Source organism: Eublepharis macularius, chromosome 1 (assembly GCF_028583425.1).
Source record: "Eublepharis macularius isolate TG4126 chromosome 1, MPM_Emac_v1.0, whole genome shotgun sequence".
Taxonomy (NCBI): domain Eukaryota; kingdom Metazoa; phylum Chordata; class Lepidosauria; order Squamata; family Eublepharidae; genus Eublepharis; species Eublepharis macularius.
In genome coordinates this window covers 64,249,128-64,269,284 of record NC_072790.1, presented here as the reverse complement: position 1 = coordinate 64,269,284, position 20,157 = coordinate 64,249,128, and the positions used below count along the sequence as shown (strand labels likewise).

Sequence of the window (20,157 nt, the reverse complement as noted above, 5' to 3'; positions counted from 1 at the left end):
TCATCTGGCCTCGACCAGGGCCAGTCCATAAAGGGCTTTAAACACTAAAGCCAACACCTTGACTTGGATCCGGAACTGAACTGGAAGCCAGTACAACTGGCATAGCACAGGATGGATATGTGCCCCAAATTGCATCCCAGTAAGGACAAGTGCCACTGCATTCTGGACCAGTTGTAACTTCCTTGACCTGGAAATTACAACTTCCAAAGGCACCCAGCATAAAGCGAGTTACAGTAACCTATCCTGGAGGTAAGATAGGGTATGTTTAATTCATCAGTCCAGAATTTAGCAGCCCTCATCAGGATAAATCATTTGGGGAATCAGTACAATGAATTACTTATTGGGAGATTATTTTTGTCTAAGGCCTTGAAAATATTAGTGGATATACAAGCTGCCTTAGGCAGTTGCTCCCTTGCCTTGCTTCTGTCTGGTGTGATGTTGCATGCTTCTTGGACACAAAACCAGTTGCCAAAGTCAGTCTCCTGTTTTAGTCTGTTTGAATGACCCTACAGCTTAGTTAGGCAAGGCTTGGATAGTGTATAGTTGATGTGAATTCATGTGCCCATGTAGTTTTCTTTCTAAGAGTTCCTGGCACAGGTAGTGAAAGAGATTGTAATGAAGAATTGGTAGGCAAACTGGCATCCTTTCCTTGTTCTTTGATAGTACTAGTATTCCCTTAACTTTATTGGTTTGAATGAAAAAGACTGCAGTGTTAAGCATCTGTTTTTCCAGCTATTTTGATTTTTGCAGTACAGCTCCCTAAAAAAAGAGAACTTTTTAAGTACATACTAATCAATGTACAACACAGTATAACATAGGGTAGAAAATAGTCTTTCACTTTTTGCACCTAATGCCTTTTCATCATGGTCACTCTCCCCATCCTCTTCATTCTCATCTTCTTCAAACTAAGATAAATCATCTTCTTGACCATTCACGGAATTGGAAATACAGCATTTGAAAAAGCTTTCAATATACATTGGGAATTATCTGGTCGTGCGTCATCTTAATCCATTGACAAAGCAGTGTCACTCAAGGCTTCATTTTCCCATTAAAGTTAGAGAGCATCCCCTGCCATGAAGTATTCTGTGTATTAAAACTTCAGATAGTATTTGAAGGGCTTGTTCCCCACAACACCAGGTATCTGCAGTTATAATCTCATCCCTCCTGGTCTGACTACAAGATTCATTTCTTAAATAGTATTCTTAGCTTCTGATGCCCTGATGTTCAATGCCCTCTAAATGCATCTACAAAAAGTATTTCTCTTTTTCTGAAGGTTTACAAATTGCTCTGGGGATGTGCGAGAGCCTGGACTCTGGAGAGGCCCTGGCACTAGTGTGGAATGCTAGTCTGTAGGGCATTATTGACAGAATTGCTTCTCAGTGCCCTCTAATGGATCTCTCAATCTTTGGGGGGTCAGACCATCTTAAAGCGTCTTCTGACTTTGCTAAGGGAGATAGGCATCACCTTTGACCAAATCAAAAGCCCCGATGCAGAAAAGAATAGCCAATGTATGACTCCATTGTGTGTTTGGCCCAGCACAACCTGAGGCAGTCCTATGGTTACCATGAAGTCCTGAACTGAACTAGTTAAGGATGCATCAGCATGGATGTTGAAGTCCCAAGCGCTATAAGACTTTGGTCTGCAGCAGCACCTCTGTGATCAACACTGTCAGCTCAGCCAGGGCTACTGCTGGCAAGCTAGACAGAGAATACACCCACAGTATTCCTAACTTATCTCAGGAACACAAGATACACAAGATACATTAATCAAAATTGGCCTTAACTGCACTGGAAATGTGTGAAAGAAGAAACTCGTTGGGAAGACGACGGCCTCTCCCCCCATCCACCAGAATGAGATTTCTTTTGGCCTTTGAAAGTTTCTCCCAGTGCAGACAAAGGCCAGTTTTGATTGATATACCTTGTGCCAAGTTCCAGGGACAGGTTAGAATTCAGGGTTGATAAGGGACTGTGTGCTAGGCTGGGACTCATTGAGACAATGGAATTCGAGACATCGGTGTCTGCCAACTGGCCAGACACACATGCTAGGTCAGCATCTCATCTCATCTAAGGGAAATCTTAATATTTACAGACTTGGCATTAAACGTCAATACAATTGGGGGAATGGAGCCCCTCAACCCTCATTCCTATAAATGGGATGGAGATTGTACAAGGGATGATCATAATAATTATTCCTCCTTTGTCCTCCATCACTAACGTACCTCCCACCACTGTATCTCCCCCATCCCTATCTCCGCTTTGATATCAGACCTAGTATAAGGGTTACACTGTATGGCCTGCTGCTAAAACATCCCAGAAACTCTGTCTTCAAACCTCCACTGTCTCAGGAGCAATTCTCATGAAAGAGGCACAGGCTAGCTCTGTTGTTGCTGCTGGATGCAGATCACTCCTGGTGGATAGATCCTATACGGAAGATTACTGAAGGGTACCATTCCAGTTTCTCCTCTTTAGTATAGAAATGTATCTGCACTGGTATCTGTTTCTGCATCGGAGAAGGGAAGGGACAATTTTGGATTTTGAATAGAAAATGTGCTGTTCTATTTTGGAAGACGATGCTTCTGTTTCTACACTTTAGACATTCCCTGCGTCATCAGCATCAAAATCCAAAACTTTCTCCTTGTTTGAATTGTGAAATTGACTCCAACCCAAATTGATGTTGGATGAATTGTGGAAGGGCGACATGATTTTTGAGTGTGTATAAACTGAAGCAATGGATAGAAATGTAATGAATAATACGTAGTTTTATCTGTTGCATTAGCCAAGGATAGCTTCTAAATGAAATTGGGTTATAATATTGTTGAATTAAAGAGAGCAATTTTAACAAATGACTTATAGTTTATATAGCAGTTTTTTATCTAATCTGCCCTGCCCTTACTTTCTTCATCCAAATTAAGAACAGTGTACACAGTTGTTCTGTTCTCAGTAATCTGTAGCTTAGATTATGCTGAGAGACTGTGTGTGACCCAAATGAGCTACATGGTTGAGAATGGATTTGCACCAGTTCTGTTAAGTCCTAGTTTGCTATGCTAACAATTAGACGGCACTAAGTTTAGTGATAAAAGTTAATGCATCTGAAAAATTGAGGCCAAGCAGTTCTTCTGAGGGTTCGGGCTACCCAGTTGTTGCTTATGGCAAGGCCCCTTCATCTGCATTAACCCAGAGTGTGTATCATGTTACTACAGTGTATTCTAGAGAACACTGATCCTACCTCCACTAACCATCTGAAAACTTATCCCTCTAGCATGCATTGCAACATCATCTCTACAAAATGTTTTTAATTATATGTACTGTGGAAGTGTATGACTTCTTGAATATCAGGCTGAAGGCCATATTTTGTGAAAACATTATAAAATTCAGTGCAAAAGTGTCTCATAGGGAGATTGTATTGTCAGGAACAGCTCTTTCATACAACATCTCTTGGTGAATCTCCAAGGTTTTATGCATTAACACTCCTTTGAAAGTGGAATAATAGTGCATGCTGTTCTTCATGTCTGCCTTTACTTAACATGTATGGTCCTCTTTTTAGGGAGATCCTGGACAACCTGGGAATCACGGCTTTCCTGGAGAACCTGGTCCAGATGGTAAGCCTGTGAGTACTAAAAACTTAGTTATATACAGTACTCTTAATGTACACTTGACATTGGCACATTATCAGAAAGTAATTAAAGGTGATAAAGATTCTGCATAAATACAGGCAATCATGAATCAATTTTGACTGGTTGAATTGTTCACTGATGGTTCCTGATCCTCTGTTTGTGGGGAGTAGGTAGCCTACCATCAAAGGCATGGCGTTACTTAATGGGGGGGGGTCTCCTTGTGAGTTGGGACAATTAACATTCAAGGAGATGCAGTGAGAGGGGGTACCTGGGATCTCCACCAATGTATACCAGGATTGTTCCCTTAGAGAACTCTCAAATAAACAGGCAGATGTTCTATAGGAAGGGTTTCTTTTATTAAGAGAAAATAAAAGGCAAGCATACAGAAAGTCACACACAACATACACACAGAGCTAACTAAGAAAATAGTGAGGAAATGGGAAAGTAGTTTCAGGGAGGGTTATAATTACTAGTCTTGAAGCAGAAGATTCGATGGAGGCAGCAGTGAAGACAACTAGTGTTTCACCAAGAGAAAAGGGGAAGGCTCAGATGTATCTGAGGGTGCATGCATGGGTTCAGAACACGCACTGAGCACATTGCTGAACGGCCCAGTTAAAATGTAAAATGTACCCTGGGGCAGGATTCCATCTCCTGCCCCCAAAACAATAGCTTAATGGCTGTCTCCGGAGGTAGACAATGAGTTGAGAAATGATTGTTCGTATCTGGGAAGAACTATAGGTGAAAATAGTGACTGATGTCATGCGATTACCGGAAGGGAACAGTTATCAGCTCCCTGAATAAGTCTGATTAGGAAGGTGGTTGAGAGAAGAATGGAAGGGTGTGGGTGATATAAACTCAGGAACTCTTGGAAGACCTTTTTTGTTTTAAATCTTTGCACATTGCTGGGGTGTGGGGCCGCTAGTCAGTCTTGCCTATGTCTTGTGTTCAATAGTTTTCCAACTCCAGCTGGGTTGGGAACCATTCTGCCTGGCCAGGGCACATGAGGAAAAGGGGTTCATGATATTGTCATATTCATAAACTTCCCTTTCAGTGTGAGGGAGGGTCTGTGTCATGGGCCAGCCAGGGGTCAGTGATAGCAAAGACTCCTCAGGAAAAGAGGATCCTCAGGTAGCCAGTTCCAAAGCAGCAGATGCTGGCAAGCAGGAGGAGAAGCTACAGGCTGACCAGAGTCCACAGGTGGAGCCACGACACCCTCCAGCCCCGATGCAACAGGTGAAGCCCAGCCAGTTGTTTCCAGCCCTCCAGGATCATCCACACCCTTGAAGTGCTATAGATGCAGGCGAAGAGCAGAGCTACAGGAGAGACGGCATAGTTCATGCCTCTTGACCCAATGCTAGCTGCTTGCTGATGAAAACAACGAGTAGCTGCAGGCTAGCTCCCAAGCAGCTGGCTGCAAACAGCACATGGCTATAAGAACCAGCCAAAGGGAATTATTGGACATGGAAGCAACAAGTCAGAATCCTTCTGGCGCTGCGACCACTACCTTGGATCCTTGTTTCCTGTGACTCCGGACCCTTTCTTTACTCTGCCTACATCATGCCCATGGACCTGCTGGTGACTGACCTTTGGACCTCCTGACCTTGCTATTTGGACCAAACGACTGATGGCTTTGGACTCTGTGTTTTGACCTAGGACTGGACCTTTGACTATGCTAATTAAATGGGTGCTCTTGCCTTACTCGCTCCATGCTCTGGTGGTGCAATCCACGCTGCCCCAGCCCAACCTGCGACAATCTGACTGCTAACAATGCTGGCCTAATATGTGAATTTGGTGAAATTGTAGGATGCTGGTTCCTAAGTTCTGTACTAGGAGACAAACTACGTGAGTTACATCCTACTAAAATTTCTGCCCATGCAAAGGGGGTGTAATTATTGCCAATGCCACTCTCCCCAAGATACACCTGGAGTTTATCTTTCCTCTGGGATTTCAGGGGAAATTTGGGGCTGCAGTAGGAAGGAGGAGCCAGGGAAGTTGGTCTTTTATGGATGGAAATCCTTCCATCTGCAGAAATTGTAGAAAGGATCCAAGCCTGTGCCAGGAACCTGCACGTGTTATATGTGGACAAATCTATGGGATGATACTATTCTGTATGTGGCATACTGTCTAAGCAGGGCGCAGGAAGAATGAGGTTGAAAAAAAACCTTGCCTTGCAGTGTTTCACAGTGATAATACATCAGAGCCACTCACTTATTTTTACTTATTTCCTGTGTATACTTTTGTGTGTCACTGTTTAGTTTGAGTGCCACACATCACAGAGATTTGTTGAAAAGATACAGAGGAGGCAAGAAAATCACAGATCAATAACAGAAGCCCCTGAAACTGGAATTACAACAAATTTCAGTATTAACAGTGTGTTAGATCTATATTTAAAGAAAAACAAACCTCCAGAGAGCCAGTTTGGTGTAGTGGGTAAGAGCTGGACTCTAATCTGGAGAACTGGGTTTGATTCCCCACTCCTCCACTTGAGGCCAGATGGGTGACCTTGGGTCAGTCACAGTGTCCGGGGTTTGAGGCTCTGCCCCCGGACTTAGCAGGAGAAGGGGAGGGGAGACAGCCATACGACCACCGTTCAGCCATTCAAACAGACACTACAGACCTGCCATGCCCAGCAACAGAGGAAAGAGAAGGGACACCCAAGCCCCAGAGAGTCAAACGGCAGGGGGAAGCCAGCTAGCCCCACCCTCCAGTGGGAGACTAAGAGCCCCAGCAGGGGTAGTAAGGACAGCCAGGAGGGGACCAGGGCAGAGGGAGAAGGCACAAGAGATAGGGACAGCCAGCCATCAGCCAGCCAACCAGCAACCTTACCGGCAGGGCAGCAGAAGCAGCACAGGACCATGCCCCAACCTGCAAACAGGGAGGAAGGGAATAATAGGGACCAGCTGAGGCTGCTGGAAGTTCCAAGCAGAGGAGGCTTGGCAGCTAGCCAAGAGAGCATAGCTGTAGCTACCCAGGGGCCTGAAGCTCGGAGCAGAGGAGGCTTGGCAGCCAGCCAGGAGAGCACAGCTGTAGCTGCCCAAAGCAGCCAGACTAGCTACCCCAGGTGCAGCTGCTTGAGGCAGCCAAGGCCAAGGCTAGAGGGCAAAAGAGGAGTGTGGCTGGCAGGTAGGGCCAGGAATGAGGGAAAGGATATAAGGGAAGTCCACTGACACGGTGGGGTGGGTTGTTGTGTAGGAGTGTGGTGGATTGGAGGGGAGAGAAAGAGAGAGACAGAGACAGAGAAAACAGCGGAGAGGAGGTGGAAGAGTAAGACCAACAGCTGGATGGGGACAGCTGTCATGGAAGGCAGCTGGGACAACATCAGGTTGAAGGGACCTATGAGTGGACTGAGAGGTTGTGAGGGTGAGGTATACCCCCCCCCCTCCTTCCACAGAGTGGGATCCCGCATAGTCCCTAAAGGTCCTTTAAGGCTGAAGTCAGGCATGCTGGCGTCTCACAGGGCGCCGCCCTTAGCGGAACCTGACACACAGCTCTTCCAGAGTTCTCTCAGCGCCACCCATCTCAAAAGGTGATTGTTACGGAGATGATAATAACACATTGTAAACTGCTCTGAGTGGGCATTAAGTTGTCCTGAAGGGAGGTATATAAATGGAATGTTATTATTATTAAAAGATGAATATTTGGATCTGAGCCAGTTTGTTAGTGGTTAAGAAAGGCAGGACTCTGATCTGGAGAACTGGGTTTGATTCCCCACTCCTCTGCTTGAAGCCAGCTGGGTGATCTTGGGTCAATCACAGCTTCTCGGAGCTCTCAGCCCCACCCACCTCACAGGGGGATTGTTGTGAGGATAATAACACACTTCGTAAACTGCTATGAGTGGGCATTGTCCTGAAGGGCTGTATATAAATCAAATGTTGTTATTAAAAAAGCGATTGTTATTAATTGTATACTTTTAAACGGTATTAAATTAAAACAACAGAATATAACATTGATAATATAAGACAGACCAATAACTGAGAGACCCGTGAGATGTATGGGGAAAGGGAAATCCCATCCCCCTTGCTGGTCCCCAGTGTTTCTTCTGGCACTGCCTCTTCCTTGCGACTGCATTTTGCCTACATGTCTGTCCACCCGCAGCTTCCTTGCCCTGCTGCTGCCAGCGCTAGCGCTTCTGGTACACTTGGAAGAGACTGGATGACTCTGATCTCCCAGGATTTTTGGAATCACAATGAGAAACAAGCAGTCCGGAGAAAGGAAAGCAGGAAAATGCTAGCAAGCTTGTCATCTAGCTTAGTGGTTTAGTATTATAACATGTGACTGTGTCAGCCTAAGCAAATGTTAAGGCTCATGCCTCATTCCTTTTCGTCCTAGCAAAAAGATAGTTTGATGGTTACCATTAATGTTGTGATCATTCATAGTGAAGAAAGGTGTTATAAAAGGAGACATTGGGTGATCAAATTCATTATCATCATCATCATCTACCTTTATTGGCATAACGTGATCAAATTAACTTGTGTTAATTAGGTAATAAAAGGTAAATTAAAATGCTGATAATGGAATCCCAGAACCTTTCATATCATCAAAACATTCTTCTCTTTTTAACTTTGAAAGCATTCCTCACCCCCCCCCCCCAAATTTGCATTTTGTTTTGCAGTCCTTAGAATATGTTGTCGAAGGCTTTCACGGCCGGAGAACGATGGTTGTTGTGGATTTTCCGGGCTGTATTGCCGTGGTCTTGGCATTGTAGTTCCTGACGTTTCTCCAGCAGCTGTGACTGGCATCTTCAGAGGTGTAGCACCGAAAGACAGGGATCTCTCAGTGTCAAACACTGAGAGATCCCTGTCTTTTGGTGCTACACCTCTGAAGATGCCAGTCACAGCTGCTCGCAAAACGTCAGGAACTACAATGCCAAGACCACGGCAATACAGCCCGGAAAATCCACAACAACCATAGTCCTTAGAATATTCCTACAGATCCCAGGAAATTTAACTGCATGTTAAGAAACATGGTCCATATTATAGCTGATGCTACTGAAGACACACATCATAGTGTAAACTGCTAAGACACCCATCATAGTGTAAACTGCTAAGACACCCATCATAGTGTAAACTGCTAATAATTTTCTTTTATGCCTTAATTAAAACATTTCAAATTCTATTTGTGGTACAAGTCTTCAATTTTAGTGGCAAGTGTGTCACTGCATTTTTGTATCTGAGCTTTAGAGAAATGTTTGCTGGATGTTGTGTAAATCTTGAAAATATTGCCAGCTAGAAAGAGAAGTCCGTGCTGCACTTTATAAATGGCCAAATTTATTATTTTGGTTACTTAGCTACAATTTTGCCATGTTTGTATGTACAGCAGATAGTTTGTGGTGGTTCCCCTTAGATGCTGACACCATACTGGTAAGAAGACAAACAATACCCAAAATACATTTATTCCACATTTTGAAGATTACATTGGAGTGAAATCCAAGAATTTGAATAAGAAATTTTGGAGTAGAGCTGGAAGATGACAGACAACTAATGGAACTGGTGATGAATTTTTAAAAAACCTGGTTTTATCAGGGCTTATAAATCCATCCTTTTACCCAACTACTATACAATAGACAAAAAAAAAGAATATATGGTTGTAATTTTTTTCTTAACTATTCACAGCAATCCTTTTTTGAACAGTTTTGGAAGATGATAATGTGAACAAAAATAACTGGAAGGAGAAAAAAGGTGGCAGAAGTGGGAGGAGGGATGGAAATAGTGTGTGGATACAATGTGAGCCTGTATCCTTTGGAGACTTATATCATGGCGAGTGATAAAGCAGCTGTTTCTGAAGATATGGCTGTATTGGCTGCCCTGTTAGGTAGTGGGTGGGGTGTCAGATTCACACTGGATTAGCTCTGATGTTCGTTTGGCCTCATGAGTCACACCGTGCATCACATTAGTCATTGCCTTGTCTGCACTGCATCCAGAGGCTATCATACGACTAGTGGGGCAGGTGCTGTTTGCACTCTGGCTGGAGTGAGGTCACTTCAGTGATTTTCCCATGGCACATCCCAGGGTTTGATTTGTGTTGGAGATCTGCTCCAATATGATTTTTCAATGCACTGGAACCTGTAAAGTTAAGAATAGATGGGGGGGGGAAAGACTTTGAATACAGAGTGCATTTGTTTTGTCAGTGAGTAATCATAACAAGAGTCCCCGCACCACAGGGCTTGAGAAAAGACAGTAACATTCTCCTGACATACTTGAATCTCAGTATTCCTCCCCCCCCCCCCCCCGCAAATGTCAACACTACCCACACTGTCGCTGCTTCTCTCACTCTTTGGCTTTCCAGGTCTTAGCAGTTAGAGCAGGAGTGGAAAATGCCCCAGCCATGTGCCAAGGCAGGCGTCTTTTAAATACCCAGCATGCTGTAGGAGTTAAGAGTGTCAGACTAGGATATGGGAGACCCCAGTTTCAATCCCTACTGTACCGTGGAAGCTCGCTGGGTGATCTTGGGCTAGTCACACACATTTTGCCTAATTTGTCTCACAAGGTTGTTGTAAGGATAAAATGGAACAGGGCCTTCTGCAGGTACCACTCTACAAATGGGCAAACTGCCCATACACACGCATTCCGTGTTGTACCCCCATCTTTTGGAATGGCATGCCTGATGAAGTCTGGAAGGCTCCCACTTTCCTGGCTTTCTGCAAACTATGCAAAACAATTGTTCAGGGGGGCTTTTTTTATACAAGTACGAGGGCTGTACTGTAAGGAAATGTTTCAGAAAGATGCTTTGGTAAAGGGGTTGAGATTGTAGACTATATTACTGCTTACTGTCACTGTAAATATGCTTCTACTAGGTAATTTCTGGATCATTTAACATGTCATGTTTCATTCTGAATGCTTGTTCATCGTTCTTTTAGCGCTGTATCATATTTCCGCTTGTTTTCAAATATTATGCTATTGCATTGCATTTTGGGTGTCCCAGCCGTAGATCATATTAACTTACACTGTGTAATCCACGTGGAGTCTCAGTGTTGGGTAATGCTTGTCAGCTAATGGGGCAGCAGTTCCAGTTGTTGAATGATGACTGTATGGTTTCAGATTGGATCTCTCTCTGTCTCTTTTGTAGTATGATTTTTACTGCAATGATTTTTTCTGTCTGTTTTAAGAGAATACTGCTGCAGATACAGACATTTATTTTATTTACATTTTTTATAGTCTGCCTTTCTCACTGAGACTCAAGGCAGATTACAGAGGATGTCAGTACAGTCAATATCAATGACATTTTAATAAACATGTAGTGGGTAAATGTTCTGAATGGTATCAGTACACTTGAGCTGTATCATTGTGGCTTGTTCCTAAAATAATTGTCTTTCATTTCCCTCCATTTTGGGATTGGATGTCGTCATATGTAGGACCCATGTGAAGCAACAGTTCTCACCTAATTTTTAAAACACTAGTTAATCCAAGTAAAGGCATTATCTTAATTTCATTTCCCCCCCCTCCTTACTTTGTGGGAGCAATGTGACCACTAATTGTGGAGATTGAAACAATGTTTGTAGTAGGTGTGTGGGTGGCTGGTACCATCATCACCATACTCAGCACAAATGCACATTTTCTTCTGGCCTGCTGTGAACTCTGTTCAATTTGTTCTGCAGATTTTTGGCACCCTTGAGGTTGAACCTGATTCCCCCTCTCAGTGGGAGAGTAAAGAACAATCAGAAGCATATGTTTTCAGAAGTCCCAATGAGTTTAATAGGACAGACTCTCCAACAGATATATTTAGTATTTCTGTCAAAGGCCCAAAAGTGGCTACTGTGGGCACTTACTGGCTAGTATTTGTAACATCATTAGAGCCAGGTAATGCCCTCCTCCCTTTTCCTGTTCCTCACCCAGTTTTGTAAGTCATTTTACAGTTCCTAAAATAAAATGAAGAACGTATGCATATATGCGTAAACTGTGTCTCATCTAAAAAAAGCAAAGCTCCAATCTACCTCTGTACCTCCCACAGCATTGTTCCCATTTAAATAATGTTCCTATTGCGTTAAATTTCCTTGCTTCTTCTGCTTCAGCCTTGCAAAAATCAGTTGTTGATCTGTTCCTGAAGTAAGTGCTCCCTATAATCTTACAAGTCCGGATTTAAAAGACTGCATTACTTTAATAGTAAAACAATTTACTCACTTATTGTTGTCCTTAAAGTGTTTATTTCCAAAAAAAGCCTTTCTTTGCCTTGTGTTTTGCAGCATTGTATTATAAATTTGGGCCCACTTTTAGTCCATTAATTGATTCGCATTGCTCAGATTTCAGAATTGGAAGGCTGCCAAACTCATCATCTTGGTTAAATAGTTAGATGTGGGCTTTTATGTTCACTGCTTCTTTGTTATTTTGTTCAATCTTCTTGTCCCTTTTTTTGTTGGCCTTATCTGTTGTATAGAGTTACATTGGCCCCTTGCTAATTATGGTTGCTTGTCCTAAACGGAGTTTAAAACCAGTCCTTGAACCAGCTTTGCACATTTAGATAGCTCTAGTGCGATTATGATGCAGAACTTTGGTTAAAACTGATGAAATAAGGAGGGAAATTTTGTGGGAGAGGAGAAGGAAATGGGTAATGTGAAATCAAGGCCTGCTCCAGATCTCCACTTTGCCATACAGTAAACAAACTGCATTGCCCTTAGTCAAAAGAGACTGGCTGTCTACTCTATGCAGTCTTCTTTCTGCAATGTAATATGTCTGGCTATTATTCCAGTTACTTTCCTTGCCAGGAAGGACATTTATTTTTCCAGCACAACAAGGTTAGGCTTCCTGAAATGGTTGAGATAAAGTCTGTTTGTTTATCAAGAATGTGACAATCTTGAGAGTTATAGAAAGATTGCATATGTGAGTTCTGGTTTTTAGGCATTCCAGAAGCTTGATGTGATACCCACAGCCTGGCACATACACAATTAGTTGCCTACTTCCATTCAGTTTCTCTCTGCCCCCACCCCAAATTATGGTGGCAAATACCCCCTTGTAGTGTAGATGACTGGGGAAGGCAATGGCAAACCACCCCATAATAAAAGTCTGCTAAGAAAACGTTGTGATGCGACGTCCCCCCATGGTCAGTAATGACTCGGTGCTTGCACAGGGGACTACCTTTTTACCTTTACTTACCCCCTTGTATGTAATCTTGGAAGTAATGATAAAATACTAATGAATTTTTTTTAAAAAGGTATATGACAGTACATTTTAGGTGGCATTACTGTTCAATATCTGTTGTAGTTTCTGGTTCTAGCTTATTCGTAGTAACATAAATCATAGCATAATGAGCCATGGAAGAAAAATAAACCATTTCTCTGTAGCTTTGTAATTTGGCACATGAGTATATTTTCCTCAGATGAGTCACAAGTTACCAAGTTGAACATCTTTTTGAGTATGGAAAAGGGTTTTTTTAAAAAAATATATATTCTAGCAAAGGAGAGGAGCATCAAAAACCAGAAATGGAGACAGCAAAAACTTGAAACTCATAATGAAATCCTGTTGCTGTCAAGAGGGACTTAGTTAGCAGCGGCTATTGTTTTGCTTTGGATGAGCCTTAGTCTGGATTCACTTTAGCTAGATCAAGCATACTATGTTCTAACATGAAGTTCCTGAAGCAACTGAAGATATTTGAAATGATTAACAACAACAACAACAACATTCAATTTATATACCGCCTTTCAGGATGACTTAACACCCGCTCAGAGCGGTTTACAAAGTATGTCATTATTATCCCCACAACAAAACACCCTGTGAGGTGGGTGGGGTTGAGAGCTCCTAGAAACTGTGACTAACCCAAGGTCACCCAGTGGGCTTCAAGTGGAGGAGTGAGGAATCAAACCCGGTTCTCCAGATTAGAGTCCCGCACTCTTAACCACTACACCAAACTGACTGATTGAAATGCAATATAGAAAATCACCTATTTTTTTTTACTGTCCCCATCCTGAATCCTGCCTCTGAGCTCCTTACAGTGCAATCTTAAGAACCCTTTTCAGAAAGTAAGCACCATTGAATAGACCTGCCGAGGATTGCTGACACAAAATGCCATAGAAATGGATGAGGGTATAGCTGTCTTAGTCATCATCCTAAGACTCCTCAGCCTGTTTCATGATGTCCGTGCAAAATCCATTTGGCATTTGAAAATGCCATACAACATAAGGAGGGGAGCAAATACAAGTTTCCTCCTTGCATGGTCTTTCTCCATTCCTGTATCTTATGATACTGTGGTGGTAGAGAGTGTCCTCAAGTCATAGCTGACTTATGGAGACTCCTGGTGGGGTTTCCTTGGCAAGAGACTAACAGAGGTGGTTTGCCATCACCTGCCTCCGCAACCCTGGTCTTCGTTGGAGGTCTCCCATCCAATTATTGACCAAGGTTGACCCTGCTTAGCTTCTGAGATGTGATGAGATCAGCTCACCTGGGCTATCCGGGTCAGGGCACCTTATGATACTAACTGTAGCCAATCACAGTTATCTAAAGCACTTTCTAAATCACATTCAGTATATCATAGCTCAGCTGATGGGATGATCCATATGGGTCTATATTGTCTGGCTTCATGTTGTATGTACACACTCAGAATTTTTTCATATGTGAAGAATTTAACCCCCCCCCCCGATGAGAAGTATACCAGTTTCACATCTTGCATCCTTTATGGAATTTTATAAATGTTTATTCTTGGTTTGTAGTATCCAGTTAAGTGGTTGCAGCTTTAAAATAGCCTGGCACATCTGGCTTTGCTGAAATATCCAGATGCAGACTTTACACGTGGATTTTTGCTCTAATATTCTTAGAAAATACCAAATGTCTCACCTAATAAAGTACTTTTTTCTGGTGCTGCCAGCAGTTTCTTTTGACAAAGAACTGCAAGATATTGTTACCGATTTGCTGTGCTGTGCTGTGGTTTGGTGTTGTTTTTTTGTCTGATTGTTCATGGCTAGAAGATTAATCTTTACACAATGTACTTTGTATAAAAGCCAGGTACATTTGCAGCATTTTAAAGACAAACGTTGGAAATGTGTTTCTTTTTCTAAAGAAGCAGTTTATTTTCATTTTGTCAACAGCAAATAATTCTTTTGTACATATGACCCATCTTTCAGCCCCTCTCGGCCATTGATTGCTTTAATTGTCCCACCGCTAGAAAAGCTAAAGAGAGTTTCCTGGCTTTTAAGATTTGCTTGTACTTCCCTAGTTACATGGCATTCAGTGTCTTCCTCTTACCAATGACATAATTATCTAACTATTTTTTCTCTCTAAAACAATTATGATCCAGGAGTTAGATAATGAGGAATTGTCATATTCATCTTAATAGCTGATAGTACAAACTTGATGATATTGCCATTGTGAAGTTAAAGCTTGGTCACAGGATAGATTCTCTCACCATCACTTTTTCAACCCCTGCTTACAAGTTCACTGGAGTGGAGACAGTATGCATGTGTGCTGGGAATGGTTGTGAATAGAGGCGGGCACAAACAGAAATACGAACCGAAGTTTGTCACGAACTCGGTTCGTGGTTCGCAAACTGGTGGTTCATGCGAGCTCATTTCTCATGAACTGTGACAAATTTTAGCCCAGTTCATTTGGTTCGTCACTGCAGATAGCCTGGCACCGATCAATCAGTTTCCTAGGCAATGGGGGTGGGGAATGGGCTCTCTGCAAACCTTCTGCTGACCTGGAAATGATGTTTTCACGAACCGAATGAATCATTGCGACGAACCACAAACCCTACCCGGTTCGGAATTTTCTCGGTTTGTGCTCATCTCTAGTGGTGAATCTAGGTAGTTTAATATAGCATAATAGTACCTCATGCAGCTTAGCTTTAATACCTGCTTTAAAATCTTATAACCAAGCATTACATTTAGAAAATGTTAATTTCTGGTGAAATTATAGTGTGTTAGTTCTAGCTTGCCAACATTTTATCATCTGAATAGCAGGCAGTATTTTGGGAGTGGATTCTTAATGTGTGGCTGTTCTCTGTACAGTTTGATCTGGCTTTCACAGTTTGATTTTTGAGAGGAGCGTATATGATGAATGAATGATCCTGCCTTTTGGCTTGAAAATTAGAGTAGCTCACCTGCCATGCTTTTAAAAAGTATAACATTCTATAATTACTGAAATGTTTTATGCTTTTGTTTCGGTTCTGGACGAACCTTTAACTGTATAATAGGTGTTGAGGGGTGTTTTTTTAAAAAAAATAAAAAACCTGTGCACTGTGGTAGTCTCCTTTCTTGCCATTTTTCACTGGCTGGAAAGGAGAGCAATGAATTTCTTTTGACACTTATTCTGAGAATTTGTGTAGACCATTAGGATGTAGTACTAGATTCAAATTTGGGACATCTGTCTTTACATCCTATGGAAGTTATGTGTCTAAAGATTGTAATGATCCCCTAAACATTTTTAACCCAATAAAAAAACAAAGATAGAAATTATGCTGCTGCCATTATGATCAAAATCAAATGTTTCCCAATTTTACCAAAAACAAATCTTTTTCTTAACTTACCAGTAAGATAATCAAGTATGAACCAAAATTCTATCCATGCATTTTCATAATTTACGTTTGCATACTGATCCGTACATTGAAAAATCCTTTCCCATATATTCAAGATCTGTGCTTTTTTGGATTAAACTAAATGTTTACTTTAAAATATAACTTTAAAATATATAACCCACCATCTTTCCATTCATTCTTTCAAGGGAAGAGCTGAAGATTGTTCCAGTATCTTGTGAACATGAGACATACTGCAGTAATGGCATTCAAAACAAATTCATGCAGTGCCATCTAATACTGTCTGTTAACTTGCACCTTTTATTTGGTTTTCTCATATTGCAAAGCCCACAGTTGCTTCAAAATAATTAAAAGCAAAGTGTGCCTTGGGATAATGTTTGTGTTTCTTTTTTCAGGGTTACCAAGGTGTAGCAGGAACTCCAGGTATTCCGGGATCCCCAGGGATTCAAGTAAGTTCTTGGTATCTTTTCTGGACTTCTAAAATGAAGTCTTTGTAATCCTGGTGATAAAGCTATAAAAGAGTCAGTAACAGATATTTATTTTTCACTAGGGGCCACGTGGCCTTCCAGGCATGAAGGGTGAAGGTGGGGAAGATGGGAAAAAGGTCAGTATTGCGATATCCTTACAAGGCCGTATAACATGGATAAGTAGATATTCATTTTTGGAATATTTTTAATATAACATACTTTTGTATAGGTACTGGTATATTGCTGCCTGTAAGAATGTCCAGTTCTGTGCTTATCTTTTAATTTGCAAAATGCTTCAGAATACTTTTAAAACAGCTCCATCTTCTGCTTTCTTTGTCTTGCACTTTTTGTTTGATGGTTTTCTTCCATATTACAAAGCACACAGTTGAACATTTTCCCAGTCACATGGGGAAGTTTTAGTTCATTGAAATAGATTACATCTGTAAATGTGTTGTCTTTTGAATATATTTAATTATTGAACTGCGTCTTTGAAACTTACAATCTTGATGTGTAATGCATAGGCGTGTAAGGGTTTCCACATCCTATCCTGCTGACTGTTAATATTTTTAAGAATAAAGCTGGCTACGCTTCAAGACTACATTTAAAATAACGATCTTGCGTTTGTGGAAAATTCAATCCATGAATGCACTTTTTAAAAATTACATAGTATGGCACACTTTCCAAGGGATTTTTTTTATGCTAGCCACCCTTTATATAATCCTCTTACAAGTCGTTGGTCTTCTGGCTTTTGGTGAGTGCTCTAGAAGCACATGGTCCTGCTGGGAGGGGCTTCTGATGAGTGAGTGAGTCAGCTGCCCGCTGTTGTCTGACTCCTGGGGTGGACCCGCAGTTCTCATATGTCGAGCAGAGTTGATTCTCTCTTAGATGGGACACCTTCCTCGGATGGTGGACCAACATCCTGTCCTACTGAAGATACCTCTCTGGGTTTAGAGGCAGTGATCTTTTGGCAATGAGTGATTTGATTGTTAGGAAAGTGATCTGTGATAGGTATTTTGACCACATGGTGACTTGCATGCTTGGTACAAAGTTTGTAGACATCACATGCTGTCTAGATAGGTTGACAATGCAGAGGAGGAGTTGGCAGTCGTGGTGTATGTTGGCACCAGTGACACTAGGAAATGTATTTGTGTGGTCCTGGAGGAAAAATTTAAGTGACTAGGCAGAAAGTTAAAAGGTCAGGATCCAAAAGTAACATTCTCAGAATTGCTACCAGTTCCTCATTCGGAACCAGCTGGATAAGACACCGATTAGGGGTCTCAATGCAGAGAAGAGTAAATGGTGCTTGGAGGAAGGGTTTAGATTTGTTAGGCACTGGGGAACTTTTTGGGACGAGCTGAACCTGTACAAAAGAGACAGGCTTCACTCATATGAAAAGGGAACCACATTGCTAGCATGTAACATCAGCTTTTAAACTAATTCCAGGCTGAAACTTGACAGGAACTGGGGAGCCTTCAGTTCAGGACAACTCATTCCAAAGGGACAGTGGAGTAAACACTATGGGTAATATTGGTAGGAGTACAATAGAGCTTAGGAGTGAGAATAAGATGTTTATGTTTGTTTATGCTTATTGGAATTGTTTCCCATCCTCCCAGCAAGCAGGCTGAGGGTGGGTAACAAAAACAGGAAAACATACAAGAATATAAATATAATAATATATAAACAGTAATCAATAAATATAAAATATACAATATAACTGGACAATACCAACCCAAGTATAGCATCCAACAAACAGACCGGAAAAAATGCTACAGAGGCCAGACAGCACAGATAAGTGAGCCAAAAATCTTTCAGATCTAGACAGCAAAAGCAGGGCAGAACAGAACAGGAGAGGCCAGCAGGACAGATGACGAAGGAGGACCATTGTGGAGCAAAAAGGCCCATGGAGGCAAGGGTTGTTGGAAAGAAAATTGCATTATAGGTGTCTATATGGGGGAGCTGGAGTGCTTGGTGCTAAATGACAATTTAGATATAGTGGCTGTTTCAGAAACATGGTGGAGTAAGGAAAATCAGTGGGATATGGTTATCCCTGGATTTAAGCTCTGTAGGCAGAACAGGAAGGGGTGTGTTGGGGAAGGTGTTATAACAACAACAACAACAACAACAACATTCGATTTATATACTGCCCTTCAGGACACTTTAACACCCACTCAGAGCCGTTTACAAAGTATGCTATTATTATCCCCGCAACAATCACCCTGTGATTGGGGCTGAGAGAGCTCCAAAGAGCTGTGACTGACCCAAGGTCACCCAGCTGGCTTCAAGCAGAGGAGTAGGGAATCAAATCCAGTTCTCCAGATGAAACTCCCATCACTCTTAACCACTACACTAAATTTTATATCATACAGAACACAGAGATGTTTAAGGCAGAAAACAATAGGGGAATAAACTCCTTGACAGAAGTCATATGGGTGGAGATACTGCAATCTAATGGTTACTTAAAAGTGGGGATGAACTATTGCCGGCCTGATCAAACTCTTGAAGTGGATCTTAAGATGGAGAAGGAAATATGGGAGGTGATTAAACAGATAATGTTGTGATACTGGATGACTGCTACTACCCTTAGATTGACTGGGTAAACATGTGCTTAAGTCATGCTTTACAAATGAGATTCATATACATCATGATGACTGTGCAATGGAACGGTTGGTGCCAGAGCCAACCAGGGGTGTAGTGATCTTGGACTTGCTTCTGAGTGCGGCATGATATCTGGCGTGAGATGTAGATGCTGTTGTACTAATTGGGAACAGTGACCACAATACTATTAAGTTCAGCATCCATGTAAATACGAAGTTACCCCTAAAGTTCAAAACAGTGACATTTGATTTCAAAAGTGGCAATTTTACAAAATCAAAGGGACTAGTTAGAAGGAAGCTGAGAGGGAACCACAAGAGAGTCACATCCCTAGAGGATGCATGGAAGCTATTTAAAACCACACTAATTGAAGCACAGATAGAAGGCATTGCCATTTCCATAGGGAAAAGTTCCTGTCCAAAAGGATGCCTGCATGGCTAATGACTTAAGTCAAGAAGCCATAAAAAGCAAAAGTAAGTAGAAGGGAGTACAGGGTCTTTGGCAAAAGAAGTGTATGTTAGAGGAGCAGATTGCTAAAAGTATCAAGGCAAACAAACAGTTCTTTAAATATATCCAGAGCAGGAAACCAACCAAAGAAGCATTTGCACGTTTGGATGACCAAAGAATAAAAGGATTACTGAAGGAAGATAACATAAAAGCTAAATGAATTCTTTGTGTTCATTATGAAAAGTATGGGGCATGTACCCAGGGGACAGCCACTATTTTCAGGAATGGAAACTGAAGAATTGAGTCAAACTGATGTAAGATGAACTTCTAAGCCTAATGGGGAAATTACAAACCAGTGAGTCTCCAGGTTCTGATAGCATATATCCAAGAGTTCTTAGGGAAATCAAATATGAGATCATTGATGTATATGTAACTTGTCACTAAAATCAGCCACTATACCAGAAGCCTGGAGAATAGCATGTTACATAAATCTTTAAAAGGAGTCAAGAGGGAACCAGGAAACTACAGGCCAGTTAGCCTAATTCTGTTCCAGCAAATTAGTAGAAACTGTAATCAAAGATAGAA

General features: G+C 41.8%; 1 protein-coding gene across 1 annotated transcript in view; it reads left to right on the top strand.

Moving 5' to 3' along the window:
• COL21A1 (collagen type XXI alpha 1 chain) overlaps positions 1-20,157 on the top strand; it is a 140,904-nt gene that overhangs the window by 55,860 nt on the left and 64,887 nt on the right. The window contains exons 10-12 of the mRNA XM_054987749.1: positions 3,544-3,606; positions 16,462-16,515; positions 16,617-16,670. Coding sequence (XP_054843724.1) covers positions 3,544-3,606; positions 16,462-16,515; positions 16,617-16,670 — 171 coding nt within the window. The remainder of the gene's footprint in view (positions 1-3,543; positions 3,607-16,461; positions 16,516-16,616; positions 16,671-20,157) is intronic.